This window comes from Notolabrus celidotus, chromosome 4, assembly GCF_009762535.1.
Source record: "Notolabrus celidotus isolate fNotCel1 chromosome 4, fNotCel1.pri, whole genome shotgun sequence".
Lineage (NCBI taxonomy): Eukaryota > Metazoa > Chordata > Actinopteri > Labriformes > Labridae > Notolabrus > Notolabrus celidotus.
The window spans coordinates 39,345,849-39,362,730 of NC_048275.1; the positions used below are offsets into that span (position 1 = coordinate 39,345,849).

The following is a 16,882-nucleotide window of genomic DNA, read 5'->3' on the forward strand; positions in this document are numbered from 1 at the left end:
TCCTGACCCAAAGAGCAGCTTATGTTTAAATAATGAATCATAAAGAACATGTCATCGCATTAACACGATTCAATTCCCAGATCAAGACACTGGTAAGAACTGCTTTAAATTCAAAACATGATAGGACATGATATCAATTAATCATGATTTAACACTGAAATGCAGTGACGTTTAAAAATAATCGTTTAACAGCCTTATTTTCAGAATAGGAACATTTTATGAAAACTGATTGAATATATAATTTTGTTCATGTGTTTAAGGTCATAAGGTCACACAGTGTTTGCTTTACTGATGAACAGGAAGCTCCAGTGATTCCAAAAGATACTTTATTAAACATCCAGCTGATCTGCTGCTGTACATACATATGATCATGATAATAAATATTAATATTACACTTCATTTACATTCAGAGAGCGTCATGCTCCACAGAGAGTCCAACTATAAAACACAAACAGGAGTGAAACATGAAATAGTCTCTTATCTTCAGAAAGAACAACGAGAATATACAACAGACTGTCAGAACAATAAATAACACACACACACATAGACAGAGACACCATCATGTACACGCTCCTGAAGATGTCCAGAAGTCCTTTACATGTCTCTGCACTCCTCGCGCTGCGCAGCACGTTAGCATGTCTCCATCCTGAGAGCACAGAGAGCTGGCAGAGCTCGAATCCTTTGAAATGAACGAGCAGCATGCTAACACACCGACAGTCTGACGCATTCAACAAAGAGCCGGTCACCATGAAGGACTGTAACAGGCTTCACAGGGTGTGAGCACACAAACACTGACAGAGCCGCCATCACGGGTCAAAGCATACAGACAATCAACGGTATGCTAACACACAAGCTACATGTCAAACCCCCTGAATTTAGATTTCATCATGTGTAGTGTTTGTGGGCCTGTGTTAGCTTGTTGGAGTATTAGCCTATAGTTAGTGATTAAGCTAATGTTAGCTAACACTCTGTTGGACATTCATTAGCATTTGAGTTAACAATGAGCCAGTGTTAGCATTAATATGGTAACTAGCTTAATATTAGCTCACTATTGAAGGTCTGTAAAATGAAAATGCTAATTTAGTCAGTGATTTCCATCTGTTAGTACTGTGGCATGCTAAATTTTTGTTAGCATCATATAATAGCATTTTAGCATGCTCGCACAATGTTGTCTTTCAGTCGTGTTCAGTGTGACGCTCTTCACTCATTGGCTGTCACTCAGTTGATCAAAGAGCCAATCAGCTCCCTGTGCTCTCTTCATCATCCTCATCCTCACTGCGCCGCCTCACGTTCAGTCCCAACTCTTCCGTTTGCCCATCCTTCAGCTGTGTTTGTCTGACTCGCCGCCGCTCTGCCGCCGCGGCGAGGAGGCGGTGGAGCTCCCCGAGCCTCCCGCCTCCTCCGCCTGCTGCTGCTGCTGCTGCTGCTTGGAGGAGCTGGACAGGTCGATGGCCACCTCTTCCTCCATCTCCTCCTCATCCTCCATCTCCAACAGCTCCTCTTCCTCGTGCTCGGCCTGGCGAGGCTCGCAGGGTCCACTGCCCCGACGCTCGGGGGCATCGCAGAACGAGTCGGAGCGGGCAGGGTCTGACTGCGGAGGGCTGGAACACTTTTTGGACATTTCCAGAGACTTCTTGTGCATTCCTGTGGGGACAGAGGCGGATCAGTTCAGACTGTTCACATACATCGTCACACACCGAGTGCTAAAACATTCAGTCTCACTCTCTCATCGCTATCTCTCCTCTGACGGTTCAATAACCATCATGTAGTCGATCTCAGCAGGGAGGAGGTCAAGTTTCTACAGAATGGGCCACTAAACACTGAAACAAACACAAACATCTAACACAGCGTGAGAGAACCGTCCAGCAGGGGGCACCAGAGGGATTTAGGGAACCTTAAGATCCCGGCCCTGATTCAAACATTAGCAGGTGTTTATCAGACATGCAGTCAGCTGAGGCTAGAGGTGATGTCTACACAGGGGGTACTAGAGTCTGCAGTAACAGGATGGATGACATTAATCACTATGGAATGCACTCAGATATCTGTTCTACTGACACACTGATCAATAACAATCCTTTCTGATCACATCATGATAATGTGAGGTATCAGTTAGATAGCTGGATAACGTTTATGGACGTTAACATGTCTCTTTTCTGATCTTGTTTAGATATCTTGTGGTCAAACGTGACTTAAAGGGTAAAAAACATGGCGGCCCACAGGAGAGGAAATCTGCTGCGTGTCACCGCGCCTTAGATTATAAACACTGAATTTATATAATATTTACAGCTTGAAATGAGTTCAGATAATCTCCAGTCTACGTCACACCACCAGTTAATCTGACAGGATGACCATTAGCGTCATCACAAGACGCCTGAAGGGGAATCTACCTGTCGTGTGTGTGTGTGTGTGTTCACTGTGTATGGATGCATGGTGTGGTGCGTGTGCGTGGCACTGACGTGTATGCGGCTCACCGAGCAGCCAGGGGGCGCAGGATCCCATCATGCCGTTCTTGGCGGAGTTGAGGATGGACTCTGGCAGCGGGATGGAGTGCCGCACCATGGCGCCGTACAGACCGTACTCGGCCATGACGCTGCTGCGACCCCAACACTTCTCACGCTTTCGCCACTTTGCCCGACGGTTCTGGAACCAAACCTGAGAGCAGAAATAAAAACGGACAGACATAAATAAAACAGCCCGATGTGAAGAGCTGTGATCCTGACCGGTTCTGTGTCAGGCGGATTATCTGTCTTTGTTTCATCTGTAGGAAAGACAACGTTTGAATTCTTCACTTTAGTAAATGTGTTCTAATGTTTTTAAAGAAAATTCATGAAAGATTTAAAGAATCAGAAGAAATGTTTTCATATTTATTTGAAGTACAAAGTAAATATAATATAAAGTTTACTTCAATCTGTTTTCATGTCTTTTTAAGAAAAATAGATAAATGAATTCAGACAAAATGAATATATTCATGTTGTTTGGACACGTCTGAGAACAGTTCATGTTCATCTGTACTGATAAAAACCAGCAAGCTCTTTAATCTCCCTCTTTGGGCCTCCGTACAAATCATCTCTCCTGACCCTCCAGAGTGTCTGAGTCTCACATCAGGAGATATATTTAGAAACACTAATTATTCAATTATAATATCTATATTGTTATAAAGAATATTCTAGTTTAAATTTACTCAGTATTTTTATTCTGTCTTTTATTTGTTCGTGTCAGAAATGAAAGAAGAAGGGTGTTTTTGTTTGGTTTGCTGTTTCCTCTTTTGTTTTAATGTGGAAATTTGGATGTGTGTATGTTTGTATGTCTATATATTTTTTACTAGTAATTAGTAAGTTCATCACACTTTTATCATAAGGCTATTATCATTATTATTTTTACTTTTTTTTTTTCTTCCTGATGTTTTATGTTAAAGCTGGAGTCACATGTGTGGTCACTGTTATTTGTAATGTTGTCTGTTCGTCATCAGCAAATATGTTAATGCAGCTGTTATTTTCTCTAATATCTCTACTTGTATTTGTTTAACATTGTCTGAGGTAAACAGGATTTGTATACTTTTTTAATCTAATCAAATGAATGATGTGAATGCCAAAATAATAATAATAATAAAATAAATAAATAATTAAAAAAAAAAGAGAAATTAAAGAAGAAGAATTCAAGTCTGATTTTTATGAAGGGTTTAGATGCAGAAGAATATAATGAGTGAATGTCTCCATCAATGACCTGTCAGTTGATTATTGGTTATTAATTACTGGTTTGCCCAAAAAGTCTCTAAAGCTCCTCATTACATCCTGATCTCCTGTCATTTTATCTTCCAGCCCGATCACTGAGGTCCTCCAATGCTTCCCTTTTAAAAGTTCCTCGTGTGTCTCACACAGAGAGAGAGAGAGCTTTCTGTTTTTATGCCCCAAAGCTATGGAACTCTCTGCCTCTGGACATCAGAACGGCCAGCTCTCTGAGTGATTTTAAAAGTAAACTTAAGACTTACCCTTTTAATCTAGCTTTTAATTTTCAGTAATTTATTTTTAGCCCTGGACTGCATTATTATTATAATGATTTTAATTATTATTTTAATCATTATCATTTTAATCATTGCTTTAACATTCAATTATCTATCTATTTCTTGTATTCATCTGGTGTTGTTAACACTGCCTTATTTTTTAACTTTTCTTTCCACTATTACTTATTTTATTAATTTTTACTGTGTTGATTTAATTTTATTTTAAAATATTTTATTTAAAATCATGCCTTTTTTTTTTTTTTAACTATTGCTGTTGTTTTCTGTCTCTCTGTTATCCTGTGAAGCACTTTGGGCTGCATGTTTATATAAAGTTGTATAATTAAAGTTGAGTTGAGTTGAGTTGAGATATGCCTCACCTGTATCCTGTCCTCGGGCAGCTCCGTCTTCATGGCGAGCATTTCTCGGGCGTACACGTCCGGATAGTGCGCCTCATGGAAGGCTTTCTCCAGCTCCTCCAGCTGGTGCGACGTGAACACCGTCCTGCAGAGCACACAACACAATGAGCGGCGGGCCGTGAACGCAACACGGCAGGTCGAGGGGAGGCCTCGTTTCATGATATCATTTTAATATGATTTAATTCTGATATTCAGAGTCTCATCAGATACAGTTCAGATAGAAGCAGACTGCGGGCCCTTCTTACATTTAAACTCTATTTTTCACTTGGAAGTTCTTCATAAAAACACACTCTTAAAACTCCACCTCTCGCTGCCTCGTTGTTTTATAGTCTGTTATTCCCTCTGTTATATGTCTGATGTCACGCTCAGTCGGTGTTAATAAATGTCAGTGCAGCCTGTTTCTGGATCAATTCATTGAAACTGAATTTCCTCTTCAGCGTTTCTCCTAGATTAATAAAATCTATATTTAAATATCTGTAATATGTCCCCAGATAACGAACAGCTCCTCACAAATACCCACAAACAATATTAAATGAAGGTGTTATTTTTCTGCCTGCTGGTTTCCTCAGGTTAGCGGCCTCTATAGAAAATGATAATATTCACTGCTCCTGTGACATCACCGAAATATCTGACCGTACTTCCGTTTGAATCCCTCTTAAAAATATATATACATATATACTGCATATAAATATATATAAACATATATATACATGTATAAATATAAGAATTAAAATCCTCAAACAAAGGCTTTTGATTTCCTTACCTGTGCCTCCTCTTCTTCCTCTTCTGAGAGTTGGAGGAGTTCTTGGAGTCGTTGCGGTCAGAGAGACACTCTTCATCTAAAAACAACCAATAAAAAAACATCAATAACTTCATCGATCCCAAACTGACCACAGACACCTTTCAGTCTTCACACAAATAAAGATCTGTTACTGATCTGGACCATGTCCGGAGGATCTCTGTTCAAACCGGACTCCTCATTTATTTAAATTAAACGAATAAAACAGACGGACTGGTCCCGGACTGGATCCGGACTGAGACAAATAACAGCCTTCATGTCTTCATGTCATCATATATGAGGCCTGCTCCTCAGTGAAGAGCCGACAGTTAGAAATAAAACACAAGAGAGAGGAAACATATAGGCTCTAATAATAATAACAATAACAATAACAATAATAATAATAATAATAATAATAATAATAATATTATTATTATTATTATTATTATTATTATTATTATTATTAATAATAATAATAATAATAATAATCATAATCATAATAATAATAATAATAATAATAATAATAAAAAGAAGGTAAAAAGTTTAAAAAGATAAAATCTCAAATTGAATCTTTATCGATCAAACCGGTTTAAACCCGAATCAGACCGAATCAAACCAAATTCCAGAGTTCACTTTCAGCCCCGGATCTTTGCCCCCCCTTTGAACGGACTCAACACATGAACAGTATACAGATCAGAATCAGGCTGAACCCGTGCTGATCCGGGTCGTACCGGAGTATGCGTCCCTCTGGGCCTCCAGGTTCTGCAGGTAGTGGCTGTCGGCCCGGGCCTGCAGCAGGGGCAGGTGACCCGGCAGGAAACAGGGCGCCCCGGCCGGCTGCTGGGCCGCCAGGCTGCACAGGAACCCGAGGCCAAGCGGCAGAGACCCCCCCGGGAACGAGAACCCGCCGAGGCCGCCGCCGGACCCCTGCGACTCTGAACCGGGGCCCGAGCCCGTTATCGACAGGCCCGAAACCGGGGGATGCCCGGGCTGCTGACGAGCCTGCAAGTCCGACTCCAGACCCAACAGGTCTGTGATGGCAAAACCTTTGGACCGGAACCCGGATCCGTGCAAACGGGACTTATCAATCCCAAATCCCGGAGACAGCATCTTGACTTTGGGTTTCTCCTCACCGACCTCATCCCGGCCCGTCATGGTACTCATTAGAAAGTAAAGTCTGGTCCTTCAAAGTCTGAATCAGAGGGAGGATGATGGACAGACCGGGACAGTCCGGGTGGCGGGCTGTATTTATGTGGCCCCAGTCTCCGGGATCACAGCAGCAGCCAATCAGAGGACAGAGCTGCTGCCTCGCTCCTCCACTCAATCCCGGAGGATTAATTGCCACCAATTTCCCTTCAATCCGATCAGGATTTACTCTGAGCGAGGAGGACCAGGAGGACCAGGAGGAGACGTTTTCATTTATGCTCTTTATCTTTGATCCGAGGAGTCCAGGCTGCAGCACCACCTCCACACCGGACCCACCGGATCCCCAGGAGCCATAGGGTCCCAGTCCAAACCCTCAGAGGCCACACTCTCAGATCCACGTCAGAGAGTCAGAGTCCATCAGAGCCCCCCAGGACGCACAGAAACATTCAGATATTTGTATATTATATATTATTCAGAGGATCTCAGAGGATCTCAGGGGATCTCAGAGGGCCACCGGAGAACCCTTCACCTGCTCGTGCACTGCGTGATTTAGTTTAACATGCAGGGGCAGTGATGGCAGAATAAACACACTTTATTATAGGACAAATAAAAATACATGAACGAGAAACTATACTAAAAACACTCCTTTAATGTGTTGTAAGAATCGGAATATTAAAAGATTAAAAACATCCATAGCCTACATGTGGTGCACATCAAACAGAACCCGACCTGAGAGATGTACAGAGAAATGAAGTGACTGAAGAAGAACGAGGCCTCCTCGAGATGTCTCTTTATAAAGAAGAAGTGAGTGATGGATATATTACAATTAGATGAAACTTAGCATCTCTTAAATCTGCTCTTATATCGTGATTAATATATTAAACAATACATCATAATTACCGTGATCGAATGAAGGATTACAGACTGAATATAGACGTAAAGAGCAGCTTTGGAGGGAATGATCATGTCACATCTTAAAAAGATGAAATAAGATGAAGTGTGTAATATATCATGTGTTGTTTGATGAAAACTCACATTTCCTGCCTTTTAGGTGTAATGATAATTATAATAGCTATACAAAACAAATAATAACAATAATAATAATAATAATAAAAAAAATACTAATAATTATAACAATTATTATAATGATAAGTACAACATGTTCAATAATAATATACATTATTATTGTATTTATAATAACAATAACAATAATAATAATAATAATAATAATAATAATAATAACAATAATAACAATAATAATAATAATAATAATAATAATAATAATAATAATAACAATAATGGTGTTTTAGTAAGAGTCCATTTAAATATTTTATCTTTTTTAATCTCCATTTCATTTGGTTGGGACTCAGGGAATAAGTGACGTCACATCTGGGTGCACTAAAATAAATAAATAAATAAATAAATAAATAAATAAATAAATAAATAAAAACAGATTAGGGTGGAGTTTAAAAAAACAGCCTTAAATTTGCTTTAATTATCTGATAAGCAGATTTCTCTAATTGCTTTTTAAAACCAGTTGACCATTTTTACCTTCTTACAAACACACACACACACACACACACACACGCACACACACACACACACACACACACACACACACACACACACACACACACACACACACACACACTGTGCCTGCCAGCATGCAGTCAATCCCCTGGGATTAAACGCTAACTTGGCCCTAATTTTACAAACTGACTTTCATCATGAGGAGCTTCATTTTCTCTAACAGCTGATTTCCCCCAGCTGCAGCTCTGCAGCACCCACAGCTACATAATAATAATAATAATAATAATAATAATAATAATAATAATAATAATAATAATAATAATAATAATAATAATTATAATTATAATAATAATAATAATAACCACAATAATAATAATGCTATTGTCATTGTTATTATTATTATTATTATTGTTGATCTTGTCTTTGTTATTTATGTTGTTTATGTCACACACAAACACAAACACGCACACGCACACTCTTGTTTACATGTTATCATCCTGTTCAAATAAGAGCCATGGCCTGCAAGCAAAAATGTGGATCTTGTTCTTGTGTGAGGAGTTGTCCTACTGGGACACAATGGAAGATGTATGGTTCTCTAAACTCAAAATCTTCTTTAAACAAGATCGGTATCTTGTTTTTGTGAGTTTCATTTATCTTTCTTTTACAAGATTAATACTGTAATTCTACTGCACACTCTATTAATAATAATAATGATAATTGTGAACAAGATTAATTGTACACAGCATTCAATGTTCTCTTCTCTCAAGATATAGATCTTCATCTGTCAATAATCATGTCCGATTTGTACTGTGCACACATCTTGAAAATGATTATCAAGATGTTATCTTGTTCACATGAAAAGTAATTTAATCCGAACATGATCTCTTGAATACAAGAACACATTATAAGTGGATGTTGGTTCTTCAATCTTGTACGAACAAGATAGAGATCTTGTTCTGATGCACACAAAGGATCACACTGTTTGGTATCAGGACAAAATATTTTTCAAAGAAAGTATGGATCTTGTGTGGAATAATTTTAGTAATTTTTCAGACAAACTATCCTCTGAACAAGATCAGAATTTTAACACAAGATAAAAGTAAGTATCTTGGGGAAAGTATCTTGGTCGCAGTCAGCATCTTGGTGATAGTGTCTTGGTGACAGTCAGTATCTTAGTTCAAGTATCTTGGTGATAGTATCTTGGTCGCAGTCAGTATCTTGGTGACAGTATCTTGGTGACAGTCAGTATCTTAGTCCAAGTATCTTGCTGATAGTATCTTGGTCGCAGTCAATACTTTGGTGACGTTATCTTGGTGATGGTATCTTGGTGACAGTCAGTATCTTAGTCCAAGTATCTTTGTGACGTTATCTTGGTGATAGTATTGGTCGCAGTCAGTATCTTGGTGACAGTATCTTGGTGATAGTATCTTGGTCACAGTCAGTATCTTGGTGACAGTATCTTGGTGATAGTATCTTGGTCACAGACAGTATCTTGGTGACAGTCAGTATCTTGGTAAATTATCTTGGTCACAGTATCTTGGTCACAGTCAGTATCTTGGGGATAGTATCTTGGTGTCAGTATCTTGGTGACAGTATCTTGGTCACAGTATCTTGGTCACAGTATCTTGGTATCAGTATCTTGGTCACAGTCAGTATCTTGGTCACAGTCAGTATCTTGGTCACAGTCAGTATCCTGGTCACAGTCAGTATCTTGGTCACAGTCAGTATATTGGTCACAGTCAGTATCTTGGTCACAGTCAGTATCTTGGTGACATTATCTTGCTGACAGTATCTTGGTGTCAGTATCTTGGTCACAGTATCTTGGTCACAGTATCTTGGTATCAGTCTCTTGGTCACAGTCAGTATCTTGGTCACAGTATCTTGGTCACAGTATCTTGGTCACAGTCAGTATCTTGGGGATAGTATCTTGGTGTCAGTATCTTGGTGACAGTATCTTGGTCACAGTATCTTGGTCACAGTATCTTGGTATCAGTATCTTGGTCACAGTCAGTATCTTGGTCACAGTCAGTATCTTGGTCACAGTCAGTATCCTGGTCACAGTCAGTATCTTGGTCACAGTCAGTATATTGGTCACAGTCAGTATCTTGGTCACAGTCAGTATCTTGGTGACATTATCTTGCTGACAGTATCTTGGTGTCAGTATCTTGGTCACAGTATCTTGGTCACAGTATCTTGGTATCAGTCTCTTGGTCACAGTCAGTATCTTGGTCACAGTATCTTGGTCACAGTATCTTGGTCACAGTATCTTGGTCACAGTCAGTATCTTGGTCACAGTCAGTATCTTGGTCACAGTCAGTATATTGGTCACAGTCAGTATCTTGGTCACAGTCAGTATCTTGGGGATAGTATCTTGGTGTCAGTATCTTGGTCACAGTATCTTTGTCACAGTAACTTGGTCACAGTATCTTGGTCACAGTCAGTATCTTGTTCACTGTCATTATCATGGTCACAGTATCTTGGTCTCAGTATCTTGGTCTCAGTATCTTGGTCTCAGTATCATGGTCACAGTGAGTATCTTGGTCACAGTCAGTATCTTGGGGATAGTATATTGGTGTCAGTATCTTGGTCACAGTCAGTATCCTGGTCACAGTCAGTATCTTGGTCACAGTCAGTATCTTGGTCACAGTCAGTATATTGGTCACAGTCAGTATCTTGGTCACAGTCAGTATCTTGGTCACAGTCAGTATCCTGGTCACAGTCAGTATCTTGGTCACAGTCAGTATCTTGGTCACAGTCAGTATATTGGTCACAGTCAGTATCTTGGTCACAGTCAGTATCTTGGGGATAGTATCTTGGTGTCAGTATCTTGGTCACAGTATCTTTGTCACAGTAACTTGGTCACAGTATCTTGGTCACAGTCAGTATCTTGGTCACTGTATCTTGGTCTCAGTATCTTGGTCTCAGTATCATGGTCACAGTGAGTATCTTGGTCACAGTCAGTATCTTGGGGATAGTATATTGGTGTCAGTATCTTGGTCACAGTCAGTTTCATGGTCACAGTATCTTGGTCTCAGTATCTTGGTCTCAGTATCATGGTCACAGTGAGTATCTTGGTCACAGTCAGTATCTTGGGGATAGTATATTGGTGTCAGTATCTTGGTCACAGTCAGTATCTTGGTCACTGTCAGTATCATGGTCACAGTATCTTGGTCTCAGTATCTTGGTCTCAGTATCTTGGTCTCAGTATCATGGTCACAGTGAGTATCTTGGTCACAGTCAGTATCTTGGGGATAGTATATTGGTGTCAGTATCTTGGTCACAGTCAGTATCTTGGGGATAGTATATTGGTGTCAGTATCTTGGTCACAGTCAGTATCTTGGGGATAGTATATTGGTGTCAGTATCTTGGTCACAGTCAGTATCTTGGGGATAGTATATTGGTGTCAGTATCTTGGTCACAGTCAGTATCTTGGGGATAGTATATTGGTGTCAGTATCTTGGTCACAGTCAGTATCTTGGGGATAGTATATTGGTGTCAGTATCTTGGTCACAGTCAGTATCTTGGGGATAGTATATTGGTGTCAGTATCTTGGTCACAGTCAGTATCTTGGGGATAGTATATTGGTGTCAGTATCTTGGTCACAGTCAGTATCTTGGGGATAGTATATTGGTGTCAGTATCTTGGTCACAGTCAGTATCTTGGGGATAGTATATTGGTGTCAGTATTTTGGTCACAGTATCTTGGTGCTTGTTAAATTAGTATCTTGCGCGGTACAGATAATTAGTTCACATGAAATGAAACTGACTTAGCACAACATAAAAACCTGATCTTCTAGTTTCATCACTCATGGTCTTTAAAATCTTCCTCTGCCTCTGTTGTCTTCATAAAGCTCTACTTCTCCTCTTTTTATTGATCTGTTTCTTTCGTTACATCTCTCCTGTTTTTGAACTGAACAGAAACCACGCACATGTTGCCTCCACTCCTTTTTCTTCTTCTTCTTCTTCTTCTTCTTCTTCTTCTTATTTTTCTTCTTCTTATTCTTCTTCTTCTTCTTCTTCTTCTTCTTATTCTTCTTCTTCTTCTTCTTCTTATTCTGCAGTCATTCAAAACGATGATGCAGCTTCAGCGGTTTCAGAGTTCCTGCAGATTATAAAGGTTTTCACAAAATCAGAACATCAGTTCGACTCATGTAAGCTGAAAAGAAGGTGCTGAGGCTGGATTAAACTGTGTGTGTGTGTGTGTGTGTGTGTGTGTGTGTGTGTGTGTGTGTGTGTGTGTGTGTGTGTGTGTTTGTGTGTGTGTGTGTGTGTGTGTGTGCTCCATAAAAACTTATGTTCATTTTGAAAACAATGTGGATTACCATTATATGAAGAAGGAGATTGATTGATTATGTGGGTTTGAATAATCTTGGGATTAAGGTCTTTTATTCTTGTGCTTCCACTGAGCCTTTTATCCTTGTCCAGAGTTTTATCTCCATCCTTCATGTCTTTATCGTTTTATTTCTGCCTTTTGTAATTAATTTGTCTGCAGGCTGTGTGCAGGCTGCAGGGCGCAGCGCCGTGTGTTGCACGTCTGTAATCATCACTCATCAGAGATGGGGTGAAAGCTTGCTGATCGTCACTCAGACGTCGTTTGAGTTCTCTAAATGTACAGCAGGATCCTGGCAGGTGATCCGGCCCGCCTTGTCCTGACTGATCCTCTGGATCAGCTTGGTGACCAGGTGACTGCTGAGGTGCATCTTATTTCCCACACTTCCATAGTTCTTAGCATACCAGAATATAGATGCTGTTGTTATTGAATGTGAACATCTGGCTGCATGTTGCAGTACTGAGGTTAGCATGTGGTCCTGACTGGTCTGACCCACAGTCCTCCTCACAGTTTAGTAAAGTCACATCCAGTGGTCAGCTAACAGGCTGGTCCTCTTCATCTCTGGGGCAGCCATTGTTTTCAAGTCAGTTCTCCTGCTGCAGACGAGGGAGTGTGTGTGTTCTGTGAATCTTCAGGACTTTTAATTTGAGTTCTATGATCCCGTTTAGTGACCCCATGATCTTCATGATTTCCTCTAGCTGTGTTATGCCCAACGTGAGCAACAAATCATTCTGTTAGACAACCACAGCATTGATCAGTTCTTAAAGGTGAATGTGAAATGAATGTAATGTGTAGTAATAGACGTAGAAGGCCTTCTTGCGAGAGGTTGGGACCATGCTGTGAATAAAACCTGTTATCCTTTAACCTGTGAGCAAAGAACAGTTTGTTTCAGAGTCTTATCTCACCCTGTAGGAATTCTTTTTCCCATAACTACCTGCTAACCATACATTATTTATTACTCATCTACTAACTTCAGATACAAAAACACGTTGTTAAAATCATTGATTAAAGATGATTTTATTGATTTAAATGATTTATGTTTACAGTTTTTAAAAATAGTCCCAGTGATTCTCGTCAGTGATCGTTCCATGGTGATGGATTCTTCTCTGCCTGTTGATTGAACATGAAACTGTCCTCATTCAGCTCTCCTTCTTCTCTGAGCTCTGTGGTTCACACACCTTTAAAAAGAAACTAATGTCACAACTTTGAACCCTGCTGCTATCATCACCACCGCTCATGGTTTAACTTTCTTTAGAGAGATCGCCAACCTAAAGTTTCTCTCACCTGCTCCACTCCTTCATCATATTGATGGACAGGATACAATATGTAAACATCTGTAGCCTGCTGATTTAGCATGCTAACCGAAGCTAACGTTTTAGCCACATTGTTTTGATGCTAAAGGAAGCTAACGGTTTCCCCTCACCTTACGGTCTATGGTGTCAACAAGCAGAAGCTAAATGTGTCTGAACTCTTCTCTGTGGATTGATTCGACATGTGATCAATTTGTCTCTGGTGTTGCTCATGTTAGTGAAAGTTAATAACCGTTGTCATGGGATTTGGAGCAGGGGTGCATCTCGCTCAGCTGGAAGTGAAGCTTTTAGCAAAGCGTCTGCCCCCTGGTGGCTGGCTGCAGTATAGGTAAAAAAATCTGTCTCCCCCATTCATTTTTATTAGAGTTTAAAAAATGGGGTTTTACTTCCTGTTTCCTTTGATTCACAGCCGCCATAGAGTGAAACTTCAAAGGGCACACAGCGTCTTGTGACGCTACGCTGTAGGGCGGAGCTCGTTACAGTGGCTTCACAGACTCCGGCTGCACAATGGCTGCACCCAGGAGCGGGATTTTTTGGCTTCAGATCCGTACAACGGGAAGAGGCGGAGCAACGCTGTCCATTTTTATTTACAGTCTATGGTTTGGACCAATCAGAATCAAGCTTCTTACACAGCCAGAAGATCAGTGAGAGAGCCGGGTAATAATGGAGGTTGACATTAAAGCCTGTATATAAATTCAGCCGTACAATTGTCATGAAGAGAGAAATGAGCTATAGAGACCCAGACTGTTTCTGTCCCAGGCTGTAAACCCTCCAGTCTTAAAGTGATATTCAGTGTATGAGTATGAGTTTGATGTCACTAGTCATTGAACTAGCCACAACAGATGCAGCTCAGCTTGGCCCCTGTAGTGAGAAACAGCGTGCAAGCTAGGCTACAGTTCTCTGCGGACGGGGTCGATTCTGCCACGTAATTTAGCTGATTTTGAAAGCCTCTGACTGAGCACCTGGTTCAGGTGTATGCTCGTCAGAGACATATCAGCTTTCTCACTTTGCTATCAGAGAGTCTGTTTGATTTTGCAGACACAACAGAGACGTGCTCTTCCTCCTGTCCACTGGATTTTATTAAGGGAGATGAGCTGACCGGCATCCATTGTGGCTTAACTAGTGACATACTACTCATACAATCCCACTTCAAAAACACTTCATTTCTTTTCCCCAGAGGCTAACAGTCAGGCTAGCATTAAGCTAACTGGACTTCACAGGTCATCATGTTGCTGTTAGCTATGTAATGCTACATGAGCTTCTTTGCTGACAAGGACAGAAACAAAAGGTTTACAGTTTTACATATTTGTTAATGTGAATGGAGATAAATGAATATATCTGAATAAATCATCCTGCAACAATCATATGAATAATACTGTTTTTTTATTTATTTATTTATTTATTTATCTATTTATATTATCTAGTGCTGAATTTGAGTCACTTTTTATTTCTTTATTTCTTTATTTTAAGTATAACATCTTATTTTCTTTTAATGGTTGAATATTTTAGTGTTTTATTATCTTAGTAATTTATTTTATTTATTTATTAATTTTAAGTATAGCGTCTTATTTTCTTTCAATGTTTAATATTTCAGTGTTTTATTATCTCAGAAATGTATTATTATTATTTCGGTGAGTTTAATTTCCTGTGTTGAGTTTTAACATTTTATGTTTCCTCATTAAGATATCATGAGAGCGTTTCCGCAGTTCGTTCAGCAACTTCTTTTTTATTTTTCATTTATTTTATAATTTTCATTATTATTATTATTATTATTATTATTATTATTATTATTATTATTATTATTATTATTATTATTATTGTTGCATATATAGTGTTCTTAAACTAAGGATTGTGGGTGGGTTTGGGGTCAGGGCTGTGGTTTGGAATAGGAATGGGGGGTCTTTTTTTTTAATTCCATTTGAAGTTGTTTTCATGTACAGCACTTTGTGTTAGAATGTCATTGTATGAAAAGAGCTTTATAAATAAAGTCTGATTGATTGATTGATTGATGTTCATGTATCCATAGTCTCTGGGTAAATAGTGTTTATACTTCAGTTACTCAGTTATCAGAGGACAGGATGACTCGGATGTATTTTCATTAAACAGCAGATTCATATAATGAATCACCAGCATGACGAAGCTGAACCTGACACAGATATGATGATAAAAACATGAATGAATGAGTGATAGTGATGCAGAGACATGGTCTTCCCTCTGACTCTAAGGATTGATCAGGTGAAGAGTTGTAATCCAGATCGGTTTAATCCCAGTGTTTATCTGTGAAGCTCCTCTGCTTCATGAGGAACACATTCATTAAACTTTCATGACTTCCTCCTCTCTCCCTCCTCAGATTCAACCACCATGTGTTTAAAAGGTGCTGATGGGATCATTGATTCATTTGGCGTGGAGGGTCGGCCCGTGAAGAGTCAAAGAAAAGAGGAGGCGTGTTTCCCCCGAGAGCGGACGAGCCTCTCAGAGGACTCACCGGGGAATCAGGGCCGGTCCACAATAAGAGCAACAGCCGGTCCGTTCACCTACACACACTACCCCACAGCCTGTTTGACTGTTGGTGTTTAACAGGGAGGCTTTCACTCAGTTACACACACACACACACACACACACACACACACACACACACACACACACACACACACACACACACACACACACACACACACACACACACACTCTCTCTCACACACACACACACACACACACACACACACACACACACACACACACACACACACACACAGTCCACTGACTGAAGCTGAGTTACAGACCCAGCAGGGTGAAACACAGGAGCAGCGTGAGGAACACATCAGCTCAGATTCATTCAGATTTTAAACCTCCCGTCCCATGGAGTTTTCAAGGTGAGAATAGCTGAAGAGCACGAATGTGGATCTGAAACAGGTCTCAAACAGACCCCCTGTGGTTTCACTAAGGAGATGTGGTTTCATTTCAGTCAAGCTGAGGTCAAAAAGCTCAGATCAAGAGACAGATACACTCCAAAGTCCTGGGACACTGTCTCTGACCCTGAGACGAATCCAAGCTTCAGGAAACAGACCCATCAGCTTGTCCTTTAAACTCCTTTTAATGTGTTTAAATACTTTGAAGCAGCTTTAGTGAAATCATGTCCTTGCTGAGAGTCTTCAGCAGGAGTGAGATCCACAACTTTCTACTTTACCGACTGAGAGGTCCAAGTCAGGAAACACTAAAAGTAGTTCTATTATTAACAGACTGTTGTCCGTGGAGCTCCTCTGAGAGCATAAATAAACCTCTGAATACATTAGATGAGTTCAATCTTGTGTCTTGTTGGACCCGGGTCAGATTTAAAGGCGGTTTGAGGAGCTTCCAGCTGCTGACTGGGTCA

The 16,882-nt window shown here is 40.1% G+C and overlaps 2 protein-coding genes across 3 annotated transcripts in view; one reads left to right on the forward strand and one right to left on the reverse strand.

Annotated features, from left to right (window-relative positions):
• LOC117811230 (NACHT, LRR and PYD domains-containing protein 3-like) overlaps positions 1 to 16,882 on the forward strand; it is a 574,987-nt gene that overhangs the window by 432,442 nt on the left and 125,663 nt on the right.
• vsx1 (visual system homeobox 1 homolog, chx10-like) lies at positions 344 to 6,391 on the reverse strand. Of its 2 annotated transcripts, none has more exons than XM_034681412.1 (5): positions 5,926 to 6,391; positions 5,180 to 5,255; positions 4,378 to 4,501; positions 2,472 to 2,652; positions 344 to 1,644 (listed from the first exon to the last, which is right to left on the reverse strand). In XM_034681412.1, the coding sequence occupies exons 1-5, from the start codon at positions 6,356 to 6,358 to the stop codon at positions 1,322 to 1,324; spliced, it is 1,137 nt and encodes a 378-aa protein (XP_034537303.1). In that variant the 5' UTR covers positions 6,359 to 6,391; the 3' UTR covers positions 344 to 1,321. The 2 variants fall into 2 exon arrangements, with proteins under 2 accessions (XP_034537303.1, XP_034537302.1); XM_034681411.1 differs by having other exon boundaries at positions 2,457 to 2,652.

What these genes read in the sequence shown, in the direction of transcription:
- vsx1 (XM_034681411.1), bottom strand. Translation starts at nt 6,358, where the DNA reads ATGAGTACCATGACGGGCCGGGATGAGGTCGGTGAGGAGAAACCCAAA. An exon ending in AGGAAGAAGAGGAGGCACAG is followed by an intron (nt 4,502 to 5,179) that starts GTAAGGAAATCA and finishes TGTGCTCTGCAG; the next exon opens with GACGGTGTTCACGTCGCACC. An exon ending in TGCCCGAGGACAGGATACAG is followed by an intron (nt 2,653 to 4,377) that starts GTGAGGCATATC and finishes TTCTGCTCTCAG; the next exon opens with GTTTGGTTCCAGAACCGTCG.